Source organism: Heptranchias perlo, chromosome 17, assembly GCF_035084215.1.
Source record: "Heptranchias perlo isolate sHepPer1 chromosome 17, sHepPer1.hap1, whole genome shotgun sequence".
In the NCBI taxonomy this organism is placed as follows: domain Eukaryota; kingdom Metazoa; phylum Chordata; class Chondrichthyes; order Hexanchiformes; family Hexanchidae; genus Heptranchias; species Heptranchias perlo.
In genome coordinates, this window is record NC_090341.1 from 35,148,984 (window position 1) to 35,167,106 (window position 18,123).

Sequence of the window (18,123 nt, forward strand, 5' to 3'; positions counted from 1 at the left end):
GATCCCTTTAGCATTAAGAAATATATCTATCACCTTCTTGAATACATCTAATGACTTGGCCTCCACTGCCTTGCGTGGTAGAGAATTCCACAGATTCCACAGAGAGGAGGTTAATTATTAAAGAAGACCATTTTTTATGTATCCAGGTTAACTAATGTGCATTGAGGTAAGGACTTGAGGGAGCTGCTACACAGATTCTCTCCCATTTTGTTACATTTACTCAGGCCTTCCACTTCCGTAGCTATTTATACACATTTTGTCTCACTAATGTCTAACTGCTCTAGTCCATTACTTGACTCACATAATCTGATACATCATTCTACATATGATTCAGCTCTGGGTTTGCCTTTATTTTATACATAAATATTTCCCCCATTCCCTTTTCTGATTACATTAATATGACTTAAGGTCTTAAACTTCTTCCAGTTCTGACGAAAGATCATCGATCTGAAATGTTAACTCTGTTTCTCTCTCCACAGATGCTGCCTGACCTGCTGAATATTTCCAGCATTTTCTGTTTTTATTTCTGATTTCCAGCATCTGCAGTATTTTGCTTTTCCATTAATATGTCTGTTCACTTATTTTCCAGTTTTGAAGAAGGGTCCATACCCAAAATGCTAACATGTCTGTTCTCTCCATAGAGGATGACTGATATGCTATGTTTTACCAGCATTTGTCTCCTTGTTTCAGAATTACCAATTGATATGCCCTATTAATTACCTTACAGTGTGAATTAGGAAGTAGGCACCCAAAATTCCACGATTATTTGAGGCCGAAAGTGGTGTATCTCTAGCTTAGGGAGCTGGAATTTGGGACGTAAGTCAGATATGACAATTGCTAAGCTCCAGCAGAACTTTCAGTAGTTTGAGGCAGGGAAATCTTTTTCTTCCCACCCTACTGTCGAGGAGCTTTTACCATGGCCATTTCCATAGGTGTCCTTCTGATAGAAGTAGAACAGGAGCAGGAGTAAAAGGAAATGAGAGCAACATGCAGGTTAAGATTATACCAAAGGAGAAGCCCAACTAGGCGATACCTTTCCACTGCAGTCTACAGACCATGTCGCTCCCTTGAATGTATCTAACCTCCAAACAACCTCTCAAACTCAAAGAAACAAAGAACAGACTAACTTCAGAATTATGAGTTCATATAAAGTGGTTTCCTGTGCACCTATAAATTTACAGCATGTGCTTCTTTTTACCACTGTGCCTACCACTAATTCCTCTCTGTGCTCTTCTCAAACCTATCATGGTGCTCCACTAAGGTGATATCTGAGGGCCAGAGATACCAATGGTGCTTGGCTGTGCTATGGTATCATAAGCCTCTTAGGGTCAAGATGGTGTTCATATCGGGGCTTCTGATTCCAGGAAGGAGTCTTCATCAGGTGCAGGTGTGTGGGCAGCCTGGTCATATGAGTTATCATAAGGATAGAGGACGGCATCTTGAAGGTGCATTCGAGCCACATGTGCTGTGAGTATCCAGATGCTGCACACCCTGAGAGATGGCACTCTAAATCTCTTGGAAGCCAGTTGCCATTGTTCTCTCTAAATGGTCCCCAAAGGCTTGTGGGCCGGTGGTCAAAGCATCCACGTGGGTTGCACCGACTGACCTGGAGGTCTTTCTGTTAGTGGTGACGGATGCAGATGTTCCTGGTGTTGCCACTCACTCCAGATAGTGCTGTATTGTGTTGAATCTTTCTTAGATATTAGCACTGAGGATGGTGTTGGACCACCCGCAATGGCTCCTGCCATCTGAATCAAGTCCTCCGATATGGTCCTCCTTGACTCCAAGTGAACTTGACCCTCAGGAGCCTTGAGATCAGAGTCCGCAGGCTCAGGAGCCAGGGGTGACATCTGCAAAGCCTCTACTGCCTAGTGTCAGATCACACTTTTATCTTTGACTTCTCGGGCACCCTTGTGTACTGTATCTTACCAAGTGAATAACCCTCATAGGAAGCATTTACATCCTCCAGATAAATTTCTCTGAACTGGTGAGTGAGAGAGAGAGAGAGTGAATAATGGTGTGGGTGTAGAGGTGGTTGGTAGGGAAGAGATGGAAGCCCATTTACTTCCTTCTTCCTCCTTTGGGTGATCAAGAGAAAAAGAATATGAAGAGAGGCTGAAACATTAGTTAACTATGTGGCAGTTCCTCTGTAGCTTTTGAAGTGTCCAATCATAATATTTCGTAGTGTGTTTGCACTCTCAAATCAGTATACAGGCAAGCTGCAGATGGTTGAGACCAACCTGCAACTGCCACTAGCCCACCTACGTCTCTGTCCCCAACAGGTTTGGCGGCATGGCTCCGCAGGATCTCCAAAGCTTCTTCTTCATGAGGGGTCAAAGGTCTAGTGTCAGAGGGACCACCAGCCAAGGCCTAAAATTCCTGGATGTTATGCGCCACCTTCTCCTGTGAGAGAAAAGAAAAAAAAAATGAGTATAGCAGTGAAGGTTGGGAAGAGTATTTTGTTAGAATAGTTTGACACGTAACATTATGAGGGGCAGAAAACAAGAAAGGACAGGTGATGTGAGTTAGGGAAGCTTGATCATGAATGGTCCAGTGTGAGGGGCAGTACATTTGTAGGTAGCAAGTGAAACAGGATGGCAGAAATCAGTGGTTCCAGGTACATTCCTAGAGTACTATGAGGGTAATGAATGAAGCAGTGCCATACATCAATAGACTGCAAGGAAGGGTCACGGGAAGCTTACCTTGGCTGCTCTGGTGAGATGGTCAAACTCCTTCCTGCACTGCAAAGGAGCCCTGAGGGTCATGGAGATGACACTCACTGCCATTGCCACCTCCCTCTACATAGTGCAGATGATGTGCTACACAGGTCGCTGGGCCCCAACTCTGAACAGTCCATCCCTTCTGTAATCTCTGTTAGGTTGACATCCAGGTCAGACTCTCTGATGTTTGCCACTCGTCTCTTCAATCTAGCTGCCATCCTTCTCTCCCAGGTTGCCTGCTTCCTCCAATACTGCCATTTCCACTTTTTATAACCTCCTGCTGCATCAGGTCTCTGACTCTCCCAGCTCTGCCCCTGCCTCACCCCCCCACCCCGCTCGTAATCAGGGTGTTCTTGGTGCCCAACTCCTGCTTCTTGAGGAGCGTTCGGACTTCCCCCCCCCCCACCTCTCCCCCTCTCTGGTGTGTCTGATGCACTGAAAGCTGGACTTACACAGTCTGCACATCTCTATATAGTCAATGTATCAGACCCTGCAAAGCAGGACATCATGGTGAACAGATGTTCCCACCTCACCTCACTTCCATCATATCTAGGACACATTTTAATTTTTTTTGCCAAATTTGATAATAGAGTTATCCTAATAAAAGATGGCTTAACTCAGAGGAAATAATAAACAGTATTGAGGATATGAAAGTTCACAACAATCAGATCATATACAAGTATCCGCGTATCTCATGGTAATTTGTAATGGGGATTCCTTCATTTAATCCATTCTGCCAGATGCTAATTTTGTCATGAAAAATATAAGATACAATCTTCTTTAGATTCTTGATAGAAAATGTTGCTGTTTTGGATTAATCTCATATTAAAATCTGAATTTATTGTCTGATTTCCCTTTATCCAAATAATGCAACAGATATCTCACAGATTCACAACTAGCTATTTCTTATCTGCCTCACATCTAATTGCTTCCTACTGAGATTTGTTTTCCTGCTAGAAATATATTTATTAGCATTTCACATATGTATGAAATGCACCTGCTCTCTACCCACCATTCACTAGACACTTTTCTTCATTTTCATGCAGTAATGATTTTCAGTAAGATGACATTTACTAGCACAATACAGTCAGCTTTGTTACTCCATGACACTCCCCAAGTCCCAGTTAATCTGATTTAGCCAATTAATCTATATAGTTTTCCAGATTGCAGTATAGTTGTTCAAAGGCATCATTTGATGTTGATCTAATTTTAAGAGATATTGGCTGCAAGCAGATTATAACTTTGCCCTATAGGATTGAATGCAACAGTGTTAATCATCATTTCTAGTTTGTACCCAAAATATATTTGGACAGTTCTGTACCTCAAATCACACACATGTTGTCTGCCTGCCAGCTGTACAAACCTATCCTAGTCACATTAATGTTAATTAACGTGCATATTGCTTTCATTATTATTTTGACTTGTCTGAAAAAAATTTAAAATGAATGAAATCATACTTGCATTTTAAAACTACTATATCTCTTGCATATTGCAAAAAAGCAAATCTTAGCACTGTAAACAGTGACAGCAAACACTGTCAGCTTGGTTCAGTTAGTAGCACCCTCACTACCAGGCCTTCATTTCATAATCTAGCATGCCACTTCAGTGCAAGTATAAGGGAGAGCTGTTTTATCAGACATGCTATCCTTTGGATGAAACGTTAAATTGAAAGCCATGTCTGATATTCAGCTTTATGGGAGCGATCCCTGAGGAGCAGGGGATTGTATTGGTATCCTCGCCAACATTCCCCCCTCAAATAAATTCTACTAAGAAAATGTCATTCATCTCATGTCAGTGGATGTGTGCAAAATGGCCGCTATGTGTGCCAACACAACAACAGACCTGGCACATTTCAAGTGCAAGGACCAGGGGAGGGGGGGGGTTGAGATGTTTTGATTTGACAAGAAACTACATAAATAAAACTTTTTTAAAAATAACATATAGAGTTAAAAATTCCAATCAGGAAAGTTCACATATGAACATTTAACATACTATTTTTACACAGGCATTGATCTGTTCAAAATAAATGAGTTAAAATAAATGAGTTAACACAGGCATAAATACAGGATTGTAGTATGATTGTGTACGTGAAGTTCGTCAGTTTGAATTTCTACCCTATAAGGTCCTTTCTGCTTATAGAGCAGCCTGTTTCACAATTGTAAGGATGCAGAGGTACATTGCATATGCTTTCGTGTGAACAGCTGGCAACTATGAATAAATTCATTCCTTCAAAGAGTTATTTTATATTGCCTTACAGGAAGAGCAATCAGGCACTAAAGGTATCTCTCAGGAGCCACTCAACATCATGAAACAAGTATAAAGTAAGCTAATGAGCATAGATTCAAATAATCGAGAGCTGGCAGGTTTTAAATGAGAATGGAATTCTGATGAGAATGCAAATGATTACTTATTTAAGGCAAGCTGGATGCAGCAATAACATCAATGATGGCAGAAGTGCTGTGAAAATTGGTATAGAAAGTCAACAGGACACACAATATATCATAATGATTTGATCTGTAAAAGCTGAGGCAGATCTGGATTGCTGTCAGAAGCTGATATACCAGGCATTAAAAGAGTCAAGGATTGGGCCTCAGCACAACAAAGAGTACAATAATGTGCATTCTGAAAGGCTTGTAGAATTGCCATCAAAGGTGAAGAATTTGAAACTGTGCAGGAATTTTTGGCTTTCAATGGCATCATTGCATTACATGGTATTTGCACTGCAGAAATACAACCCCCCGGGCTTCATTTGTCAAGCTTGGGTCTAGTACAAGAGATTTGGAGCAGTTAGGAACATAGGTACAGGAGTAGGCCATTGAGCCCCTCGAGACTGTTCCACCATTCAATGAGATCATGGCTGATCTGTATCTTAATTCCACTTATCTGCCTTGGCTGCATATCCCTTAATACCCTTAGCTAGCAAAAATCTATCGATCTCAGATTTAAAATTATTAATTGAGCAAGCATTTACTGCTTTTTATGGGAGAGAGTTCCTTACTTCTATCACGCTTAGCATGAAGAAGAGCTTAGTCGTAGGACTTTATTCAGGACAGTTTTACAGTTGTGGATTGTTTTCTGAGTTGTCACCTCTTTTGGGACTATCTGTCAACTTTACTGAGTTTATAGGATGCCATGTATATGTGACTGTTTTTTCCAAAAGCATTGCTCTAGGCCATTGCTATAGTTGGTTAATAATGGGTTTCAATATTAGTGTTGCCAAAGATCAGTAACTGATCATTACTCTTTTAAAGTGTAAATGTTTGAGAAGCACATTTAAGGATGTACTTACCTACAATGATCTTATTCTCAAGCATTCATGGCAATATTACTGTTCCCCCTTGTATTCATTTGGAAAAAAAATATTTGAGTCAAAACTATTTTCAGAAACCTTATCATGCCTGGCTGGCCTCATAATCAGACCACAATATGTTTAATGATTTCCATGGCTGGTGCTGAAAGATGGCATTTGAGTTCTCAGTGTCCCCTAATATATTTCACTCCAATGAAAGCAATAGGCAGCAAGGACTGGTAGGAGCTGAGTGTGGACACCACAATACCTTGTTTCAGCACATCAGCCTTGGAAACCGTGAGAAAATAGCGATCCCATTTGAAGGACAGCCAATATATGGTAAACCTTTTTTAAATTTTTCACTCAGAAATAAATGTTTATTTTTTAAATCAAGAATATATTTTTTTCATGAATAGAAAGAAGCCATTGTATCACTTTTCCTGCTGCATTTGTTTAATTCCATTGAACATTTCTAGTCAAAATCTACAAGTCTTTACTTTTATTTGCTCTAGATCAGGAAATAGGAGAATAGGATTATCCAGTGTAACTTATCCCTTGCATTCTTAACCACACCAGTAGCAGGCCTTGAGAATAATTGACTGTGGCCAAAATACCAAATGATCAGATTTCCCATGGACTTGGGACGTTATTCGTTTCTACAAACTCAGGGCACTTGAGTTCATATTGCCCAGTTGAAAAAAAATCAATCCATGCTTTACTACAGAGTTACACAAAGAGAAAACATGTTTTCAAGCTTCTCTCCTTAATAAGGAACCCCAGTTCTGACACTCTATTCAGACCAAAATGACAATGAGGCAGAATTCGCTCGTGAAATAACGGAGAGGTCAACTGCCCTCTCCGCTGTTAGTGGCGAAATGGAGAGGCGAGTTCCGGCGTTCGCACATGCGCAGCGAAACACGGAAATCCGGAACTTGCTCCTATTGGTTTGCCGGCGATATGACAGCTTCGAATTAAAGGTATATCGCACACAGCAATCAGAGAAATCATTAAAAAAGTGCAAACTTGCTTATCTGCCCAGCTGGAAAGTAACTAATTATGCCACCAAACAGGTACCCTTAAAAATACAGGTCTAAATTAAGTTTTAAGTCCTAATGATTACTAAACAATTAAAAATTAACTTATAAAAATGTGGAGTTTCATTACTCCTTATTTTAAATCATTTTTGGTCATTAAAAAAAATTTAAATTAAAACTTTATTTTTACTTTTCCCTTTTGACTCTTTTATTTAATTCAATTATTTCTTACTCTCCCTTTTTTCCGCTGTCTATAACTGTTTTTAGATTGATTTTAATGTTCTACCTCTCACTTCCTGGTTTAACATTCTGAGCCTGCAGAGACAGTGAACGCAGCGTGTCAAAAATGCTGCAATCTGATTGATTGAGGGGAGAGATCGATCCTCTCGTTTCTCCCAGGTTCCTAGCTTCACTTGAACTAACGTTCAAGCGGTAAGTTAGTGCATTAGTATAAATCTATGGAGCGGCGAGCAGTATTGGCTCACCGCTCCGAGCAATTTCTGCCCCAATAACATGGTGGGTGTACTATAACTCAAAGATCCAGGCAGTGTCTTTTCCAGAACCTGTGACTCCTATATAGCTGCAAATTAATACAGATCAACACGCATCTGCCTTCAATAAGACAACAAAACCATTTCTTGCTATGTAAGGAGGAAAACTCTGATAGCAACATGCTTGTATTATGACAATGTTAGGGATCTGATTATATCAAGATTGGATGAATAGTGAAATCTGTAAATTAGGGACACCCAAGGGACTTGCATCAGGTGTCCTTTAATTGCAGGTGTCATTATTTTCAAAATGGCCATTGTAAGTACAGTAAACTGGATGAGCCAAATATCCTGAGATTGGCTGTATCTCCGGCAGCGTTCCTTTTTTGTTTGCCCTCACCTAGGATCGTGCCTAATTCTGGAGCCCTGCCAGCGGGGTGTGATTTTAGTTCATTTTCAGTTCATTGCCATCTTGAAGTCCTTTTCCATTGAGGGAGGGGTGTCCTGATCATGGGGTCTGCTACGTTGGCAGCCTACACAGGGCGAGGTGGTTGCTGCAGGGCCGGAGTGCCTGGAAGATCCCAGCCAAGATGGGAGGGATTAATGTCCTGCAGACTCCTGTCCGGGTCCCCCTCTCTCTGTGTGCTGCAGTTGCTAATGTTTGAAGTGCTGGGGTTCGGTAGGGGGCTGTTAGCAGCTCATCACTACCTGATATACTGGTGGAGTAGGGTTGCCAATTCTATTTGGAGGCATTCCTGGAGGTTTGATTACATGATGTTCTGACCACATGACATCTGGCCATTTTTTTTTTGATTTGTTCATGGGATATGGACATCCCTGGCGAGGCCGGCATTTATTGCCCATCCCTAATTGCCCTTGAGAAGGTGGTGGTGAGCCGCCTTCTTCAACCGCTGCAGTCCGTGTGGTGAAGGTTCTCCCACAGTGCTGTTAGGAAGGGAGTTCCAGGATTTTGACCCAGCGACGATGAAGGAACGGTGATATATTTCCAAGTCGGGATGGTGTGTGACTTGGAGGGGAACGTGCAGGTGGTGTTGTTCCCATGCACCTGCTGCTCTTGTCCTTCTAGGTGGAAGAGGTCGTGGGCTTGGGAGGTGCTGTCGAAGAAGCCTTGGCGAGTTGCTGCAGTGCATCCTGTGGATGGTACACACTGTAGCCACAGTGCGCCGGTGGTGAAGGGACTGAATGTTTAGGGTGGTGGATGGGGTGCCAATCAAGCGGGCTGCTTTGTCGGATGTGATGTCGGATCACGTGACATCTGATCACATGACTTCTACAAATGTTATTGGATTTACTTTATAAATGTTGGGTCCCTTGAAGTTGAGAATCTTTATTTGTAGTTTTGTGCCAGCAGCTGTTGTATGAGAAATTGCAAGAACCAGAAGGCCACCCATGAGCAGGCAAAGAGAGGAAACCGAGGGCAGGAAAAAGGGGACCACCATTATCTTCATCTCTCCTCCCCCAGCCTCCATCTCTCCACCACCACTCCCCATCTCACCTCCGTCAACCCATTCACCAGTCTCCATCTCTGCCCGAGCCCCCATTCCCCACCCTCCCTATCCCCCCGAGCCCCCATTCCCCACCCTCCCTATCCCCCCGAGCCCCCATTCCCCACCCTCCCTATCCCCCCGAGCCCCCATTCCCCACCCTCCCTATCCCCCCGAGCCCCCATTCCCCACCCTCCCTATCCCCCCGAGCCCCCATTCCCCACCCTCCCTATCCCCCCGAGTCCCCATTCCCCACTTTCCATCTCCCCCCAAGATTTCAGGCTCCCCCCCACCACAACTGCCAATGAGGGATAAATATTGGTCAGGGCACTGGAAGAACTCCCCAGATCTTCTTCAAATAGTGCCATGGGATCTTTTACATCCACCCGAGAGGGCAGATTGGGTTTCGGTTTAATGTCTCACCCAAAATACATCATTTCCAACAGTGTAGTACTGTACTGAAGTGTCAAATTTGTCTCTGGAGTGGGACTTGAACCTACAACCTGTAAACAAATATACTTTTCACACAAATGCATGAGGAATTCAAAGGGTTAGACTGAATGGGGTTATGGGTGAGAAACAACAGGAACCAGCCTTAGTGCAGTACTAGTCGTGGTTAAAAACACAAAACCATGCTATCTGAGGCAAAAACAGTGAAACAAAGGACGGGCCTGTATTTCAGAACATGTCGCTAAGCAACGACATTCCAGAATCAAGGAAGAACGATTGATGAGCCCCTAAAAGTGCTGATAAGGGAACCATCTATAAGTGGCTTAAATTTGCTACAGTGAAAAGGGGGGGGGCAAGGATTAATTCAGTGTATAAGTAGCCATCAGACTCAAGGTACCAGGTGTGTAAACGAGACCGAGAATATGTGAATGAAGGAACAGAGAACGAGGTCGCGGCTTCTACTCAGGGGACAACGGGATAATATAATTCTCAATTGTGCTTTGTAAACTACTGCTTAAATACTCTAATTTATTGATTCTTGCTTCTGCTAAATAAAGTCATATGACTATTAACCATTATGGTGTCAGTCTCGAACAATTGCACAGAGAGTCAAATTGACTACAGGCCTTCTGATTCCGAGGCAAAGCAGCTAAGACTGAGCCAAGGCTGACATCTAAAGAGCCCACCATGATTAAAGGAAATGTCAGAACTTCCATTGTACTTTCTCAGGCTACTGGATCAGAAGTCAGACGTCCTAAGTCACTGCTACTATAGCTCTGATTGGAGTCCTGAACTCATTTCAAAGAGATTTCTTGAGTGAATGAAGGTCAATGCCTGCAGCACCTACGTTTTGTGCTTTTACATCACATCTACAGCACAGAAACAGGCCATTCGGCCCAACTGGTCTATGCTGGTGTTTATGCTCCACAGAAGCCTCCTCCCTCCTTACTTCATCTACCCCCTATCAAAATACCCTAATATTCCTTTCTCCCTCATGTGCTTATCTAGCTTCCCCTTAAATGCACCTATGCTATTTGCCTCAACTACTCCTTGTGGTGGCACGTTCCACATTCTTACCACTCTTTGGGTAAAGAAGTTTCTCCTGAATTCCCTATTGGATTTATTTGTGACTATATTATATTTATGATCTCTAGTTTTGGACTCCCTGACACGTGGAAACATTTTCTCTATGACTAGCCTATCAAACCCTTTCATAATCTTAAAGACCTCTATTAGGTCACTCCTCAGCCTTCTCTTTTCTAGAAGTTCCAGCCTGTTCAGCCTTTCCTGATAAGTATATCCTCTCAGTTTTGGTATCATCCTTGTGTCTTTTTTGCACCTTCTCCAATGCTTCTATAGCCTTTTTATAATATCGAGACCAGAACTGTGCACAGTACTCCAAGTGTGGTCTAACCAGGGTTCTATACAAGTTTAAAATAACTTTTCTGCTTTTCAACCTTAGCCCTCTAAATATGAACCCCAGTGCTTAATTTGCCTTTTTTATGGTCTTATTAACCTGCATCGCTACTTTTAGTGATTTGTGAATGTGTAACCCGAGATCCCTTTGCTCCCCTACCTCATTTAGACTCTTATTATCCAAGCAGTATGTAGCCTCCTTATTCTTCCTACCAAAATGCACCACCTCAGACTTATCTATATTGAAATTCATTTACATGCCCATTCTGCAAGTTTATTAATGTCTTCTTGCATTTTGACACATTCTTCCCTTGTATTAACTATACCCCCCAATTTTGTGTCGTCTGCACATTTTGAAATTGTACTTCCAATTCCCGAGTCCAAATCGTTATTGTAAATTGTGAACAGTGGTCCCAGCACTGATCCCTGTGGAACACCACTTCCCACCTTTTGCCCGTCTGAGTAACTACCCTTAACCCCTACTGTTTAGTGTTTTGTAGCCACCTTGCTATTCATTCTGCTCCCTGTCCCCTGACTCCACATACCATAACCTTAGTCATGAATCTACAATGCGGTACCTTATTGAAGGTGTTTTGAAAATTCAAATATATTACATCTACTACATTGCCCTTGTCTACCCTTTCTGTTACTTCTTCAAAGAATTCAGTAAGGTTGGTCAAACATGGCTTTCCCTTCTGAAATCCGTGCTGACTAATCTTTATCATATTTTCATTTTCTAGATATTTTTCTATTACATCTTTGAGTAAAGATTCCATTACCTTTCCTACCACCGACGATAAACAAACTGGTCTACAGTCCCCTGGACTTGTTCTATCTCCCTTTTTAAATATAGAAATAACATTAGCTGGCCACCTGTCTTCTGGCACTATTCCCTTTTCTAATGAATTTTTATATAAATGTAATAGTGCCACTGCAATCTCCTCCCTAATGTCTTTTAATATGCGAGGATGCAATCCATCCGGACCAGGGGTCTTATCCTCTATAAGTTTGATTAGTTTATCAATTATCTCCCTCCTTTCTATCTTAAATGTCTTTATATCCTTTTTGATCTCTTCTTCTAATGTCATGCCCACCTTGTTAGTCTCCCTGGTAAATATTGAGGCAAAGTAACTATTCAATATTTCTTCCGTTTCACTGTCATTACCTGTGAGTTTATCTTGTGCATCCCTTAGTGGCCCTATCCCTATTCTGATTTTTCTTTTGTTATTTATGTGTCTGTAGAATACTTTACTCTTTCTTTTTATATTCCTTGATTATTTAATTTTGTAGTTCCACTTTGCTTTCCTAATTGTTTTTTTCCTAACCTCTTTGCTAACATCTTCATATTCCCTTTTGTCATCCTCTACTTTATTGTCTATGCATTTAGAGGATGCCTTTTTCTTTTGTTTCAATTTTACCCGTATCACATTATTTATCCATGGTGTTTCATTATTGGCTAGTTTGTTCTTGTTTTTTAGAGGAATATATTTCTCCTGAACTCTACTGATCACCGTTTTAAATATTTCCCACTGCTGTTTTATCTCTTAGTCTGTAAAATTTCTTTTCCAGTTTACCTTCCCTCATTCCTTTCTCATCCCCTCAAAATTAGCTTTTTTCCAATTTATTACTTTGGTCTTTGTCTTACTTATGTATTTCTCAATCATTATTTTAAACCTTGTTATGTTATTATGTGACTGACCATGGTAAACTATTCCTCCTCATCCTTCTCGACCTGTCTGCAGCTTTTGACACGGTTGACCACACCATCCTCCTTCAACGCCTCTCCTCCGTCGTCCAGCTGGGTGGGACTGCGCTCGCCTGGTTCCATTCTTATCTATCCAGTCATAGCCAGAGAATCACCTGCAATGGCTTCTCTTCCCGCTCCCACACCGTTACCTCTGGAGTCCTCCCAGGATCTATCCTTTGCCTCCTCCTTTTTCTCATCTACATGCTGCCCCTCGGTGGCATCATCCGAAAACACAACGTCAGACTCCACATACGCTGATGACAACCTGCTCTACCTCACCACTACCTCTCACGATCCCGCCACTGTCTCTCATTTGTCACATTGCTTGTCCAACATCCAGCACTGGATGAGCAAAAATTTCCTCCAATTAAATATTGGGAAGGCCAAAGTCATTGCCTTTGGTCCCTGCCGCAAATTCCATTCCCTAGCCACCGACTCCATCCCTCTCCCTGGCCACTGTCTGATGCTGAACCAGACAGTTTGCAACCTTGGCATCCTATCTGACCCTGAGATGAGCTTCAGATCACATATCTGCTCCATCACTAAGACCACCTACTTCCACCTCCGTAACGTCGCCCGTCTCCGACCCTGCCTCAGCTCATCTGCTGCTGAAACCTTCATCCATGCCTTTGTTACCTCTAAACTCGGTTATTCTAATTCTCTCCTGTCTGGTCTCCCACTTTCCACCCTTCGTAAACTTCAGTTCATCTAAAACTCTGCTGCCCGTCTCCTAACTCGCACCAAGTCCCATTCTCCCATTACCCTTGTGCTCGCTGACCTACATTGGCTCCCAGTCTGATTTTAAAATTCTCATCTTTGTTTTCAAAGCCCTGCATGACCTCGCCCCTCCCTATCTCTGTAACCTCCTTCAGCCTTACAACCCTCCGAGATCTCTGCACTCCTCCAATTCTGGCCTCTTGTGCATCCCCAATTTTAATCGCTCCACCATTGGCAGCCGTGCCTTCAGCTGCTAGGCCCTTAGCTCTGGAATTCCCTCCCTAAAACTCTCCGGCTCTCTCTCCTCCTTTAAGTTGCTCCTTAAAACCTACCTCTTTCACCAAGCTTTTGGTCATCTGTCCTAATATCTCTTTAAGTGGTTCGGCATCAAATTTTGTTTCATAATGCTCCTATGAAGTGCCTTGGGACGTTTAACTACGTTAAAGGCGCTATATAAATGCAAGTTGTTGTTGTTGTTGATCGCTAGTGCCTAGATGTTCCCTTTCGCTTACATCTCTTATCTGCTCTGGTTCATTTCTCATTACCAGATCCAGCAATGATTCCTCTCTGGTTGGGCTTCTCACATACTGGGTAAGAAAGGAGTTCTGTACACACTGTAAAAACTCCATTCCCCTTTCCCTTTCCCTACCTTTTCTTGCCAGTTTATTTGGGGGTAGTTGAAATCTCCCATGATTATTATTCAGTGTTTTTTACTCATTTCATTTTCATGCCCTTTCCAGAGTTTTTTTTCAAACAGAACATACATTGAACTGCTAAGAGCATCTTCTCTCATTACCGGAGTGATTCCTACATACAATAATCATTGGAATGTACACATTCCACTGTAGTACATAATGTGAGTGACAATTTGTGCATTAACATTCTGTACACCGAGTAATATCTGAAGGACTTTAGCCATGGCTGATGGGCAATTCCATAGCCTAACAGTCTTTAGAGTTAGTATTGAGACTCAAAGCATCGGAAAGCCATGAGCTACCTTGCATAGGATAAGAAAAACTTGTTCTCTTGTGTTTTCTGCTGACTGGTGCCACACTTAAATACAAAAGGCTACTGCTTAAGAATGGTCTATCTTATTCATATCCCCCAATTTCTTTGTAATTACACTAAGCTGAAGGTGGGCTGTGGTATGATCAAGCACTCTTTATTTAGGGCAGGTAGTCCTTTCACACTTAACTACCTTTCAGCTTCTGAATAATATCCCTCAATCACACCTTCGGAGTGTATCATACTTGAACAGTACGGTGTGATTATTTCCTTACTGCTTTAAAAATGAATCATTCTGAATTGAGACTACAGAACTGTCTTCCCTTATTGACCTTTTTCACCACTGAATCATTCCTTACAATGAAAACTGCCCCCTTTGCTTTTTCTGGTGAGGAAAAGGGGAAGTTTGTGGTATAATGTCTGATACAACTTAATTATTTCTGATGCAGTACTTCACATTTATCAATAAGATATGGGTTTAATTTCTCTTTTTTGGATTTTTTTTGAACAGTTACAGGTTGTCATGGTACATTACATAGAGCATACACCTTACATTCCTCATCTTGTTCCTCAGCATTGATATAAATTCACCTCGCTAGCAGCCAAGGGCGGTGAATGAGACTGCTTATATTCAACTGCACAACCATGTCTAAAAACTGCAGTTATGCTTAATATCATGTTTTGTTACTGGGTGTATCTTTTGAATATTTTTTGGTATTACAGATGTTTAAATGTATTTGCAGGTCATCACAGAAATATTTAATCGATAACATTGTTACAACAATTGATAGACCTGAATTTCAGACATCATAGTGTGCATCGAAACATTGATCCAAATTATGGTCAGTCAGCATTTTCTTTCTTAGGACCCAAATTCTTAAATAATATATAATAATGTCAAACTGTGAAACCTAAATCATCAAGTTATGGTTTTAAATATGATTTTAAATATATCATTGAAGTGTGCAGTCATAATTTGACATACAATTAATGTTGCAAAAGTAAATGAACTGTATACTTTAATGTTTTATCTAATGTTTTATAGCATTCTTATTTAAATACCAATGTCCTATGGCATTGCACACGATAAGTCAGAGAGTAAGGTATCCCCCTTGATTTCTCTGTTGTCTTTGTGTTGATGTTTCTCTCTATGTGTCACCTCTTTTTCTTCAATCTCTTTCTTTTCTCTTCTGCTCCTCTCTTTGTCTTTTTTCTTTTCATCTTTCCTTTCAGAGTAGAGGTGGTGGGTGGCAGAACATGGTGAGGAAAGAAGCCACTAAGAGCTGCAGGTTGTATTTGGAGTGGGAATTCCCCCATCATTTATGTTTTACCTCACCCCTCTCTCCCATCCCATTCTTTACCCCTTCATCTTCACACTATCCCCTCCCCTTCTTACCACCCCTCTCACTCCCATCACTACCACTATTTCTTCCCCTTTGGGCTATCTGCTCAACACCTGCATCCTCCCCACCCCCTTGTTCTGCTGTCACTCACTTTATCCTTAATGCTGCAGTCACTTCCCCCACTCCCACTCACCACCCTCAAGGACAAGTGGTGAGAGGCTGGAGGCCCCCTTTTCTCTCCTTAACCTGTTTCCCATCTCCCATCTTCTCTTCTTATCTGTTTCCATTTGTTTACTTTCCAAATTCAACATACTTGCCTTTTAAAAAAAAAAGTAATCAAATTAGCAGGAGGAAAGACATTCAGTCTGTTTATTTCTCTGTCTCTCTCATGTTTCTCTCTGTCTCTGACTAATAGGTTTTAACAGTTAGAATCCCTTCCTCACAGGTATAAGCTATTAGCATTTACCTTTTCAAACAGTCAACAAAACACAAATGAAATAATTAGTTTGCTTCAAAATTCAATTTGTATTTTTTTTTGGACATTGAAAATTAGCATGAAGAGAGCCTCTCAGGCCTGGAGTTTCCTTAAACAGCGTAACCAGCAATGTAAGCCGAAATTTAGACCAGTTTTTACGCCGATCTTGCCAACTGTTACTCACAGCGAATTCCCTGCCAATATCATTAGTATGCGCCAGAACATAAAAACTGCCATAAACAAGTGGAAATCAACATAAACAATCAAGGCCCCGAGGAATGCGCAGAAATGGCAAAAATGGAAAAAAAGGTCACAATGCCATTTCTCTGGGGGTTCTGCCAATCTCCCACCAGGGTTATGGAAGGAAATCAGAAGAACCCTGAGGAAATTCAGGGCCTGGAATGATGCATAAAATTTTTAATTAGTGCACTACCATTATGAATTAAAACTTAAAAGTATATTTGTTCTTTCCAAAATTGACTTGTTGGTTGAAATCTAAGAAGTTGAATTTCCATTGGACCTCTCCTGTTTGTATGCAGTAACTTCGGCAGAAGGGCCACAGAAATCCTGGATGAACAATGTAAACAGAATTTACTCCTTTTTTCCAGGGTTTCTACAGATCTCCCACTGAAGTTACAGTTGGAGAAACCTCACTGAAATTCACCCCTAGGTTTTCTGATTACAAACACTTTGTTTTATTTTTGATCCAAAAAGGATGTATTCACTTGCAGCTGACCTCACCCAATATTTTGAGCCAAATCCTGGAAAAAATAAACCTAAAATCAAAGGCCTGAAACTACAGGCTGTTTTGTGCTGAAGGCCCATGCCCACAAGGACTGAGTTCAGACTGTCCAAATTCAGTTCACCACAACCAGTACAATCAACAGTTAAAAGAGACTTTCATTCCATCAATTTGGAATGGACTGAAATCAATGAAAGGCCACTGTGCTAACCCACTGTGCGCCCACACAAATGTATAATAATATTCGAAATACTATTCACAATGAAAGTGTCAGGTTGAAATAGCTTGTTTACAGAGCACTCATTGGCCTCTGGATACAGAATCAAGGTACTACATCTTGGAGACTGGCGGGAATGCCACCATGAAACAGAATTATATGGGCTATCATCAGCAGATGCGGCTCGTCAGGTCAGACAAGTGAGGCACTGCCTCACCTAGACTTCCAGAGTGAAAGCTATAGCTGTGTCTCAAACTCAGAGGGCCTGATATTTCCACCTTTTAATGGTCAGGTAGCTCTCGGTGCAGTCGGTTCTTTTGTTTCTTTGCCATTTCAACGCCCCAAACATGGCAGGCGGATTACCGGGTAAAAGGTATAGGTGCATGCGTGAAGGCCCCATTGCCATGGGTACAAACTGGCTTGGTGAGGCATGCTCACCTGTCTAAAAGGACACCAGCCGCTGATCATAAGTTTACATAACAAAAATGATTCTGTTTATTTTTCCAATATTAGATTTTATCTTTAAAGAAATGACTCTGTACAAGGACAGTACATATATTCAGGTAACATTAATAGCAGAAACAAAAGCAAGCCTAATGACATACCAATCATCAGTAACATGGATTCATTTCACTGCACATCCTGAGTTAAGGAATGAGATACAAACTGTTTTCATTAACAGTTTTATCGCTGGAACTACTGTCTATTTTCATATTACCTATTAGCTTCCATTGTACTATATTAATTCTAAAATAGGTGTATAACGATATTGTAATATATTATAGTATGCAAAATATATGCTAATTGTATTCTGTGCTTCCTCCCCCGTCTTTACTAACGTGTAATACATGATAATAAAGATAGATGAACTAGAATCAATAAAGTAAGACTATATTATGGCCTTTCCAGAAGGAATAAGCTGGTTAAATTCCAACATGAATAGTCAAGCTGTTGACCGAGGGGATTGTGATT

The 18,123-nt window shown here is 41.4% G+C and overlaps 1 protein-coding gene across 1 annotated transcript in view; it reads right to left on the minus strand.

Annotated features, from left to right (window-relative positions):
- Positions 1-2,386: 2,386 nt before the first annotated feature.
- tafa4b (TAFA chemokine like family member 4b) overlaps positions 2,387-18,123 on the minus strand; it is a 144,954-nt gene continuing 129,217 nt past the window's right edge. Inside the window, exon 4 of the mRNA XM_067998281.1 lies at positions 2,387-2,403. Coding sequence (XP_067854382.1) covers positions 2,387-2,403 — 17 coding nt within the window. The remainder of the gene's footprint in view (positions 2,404-18,123) is intronic.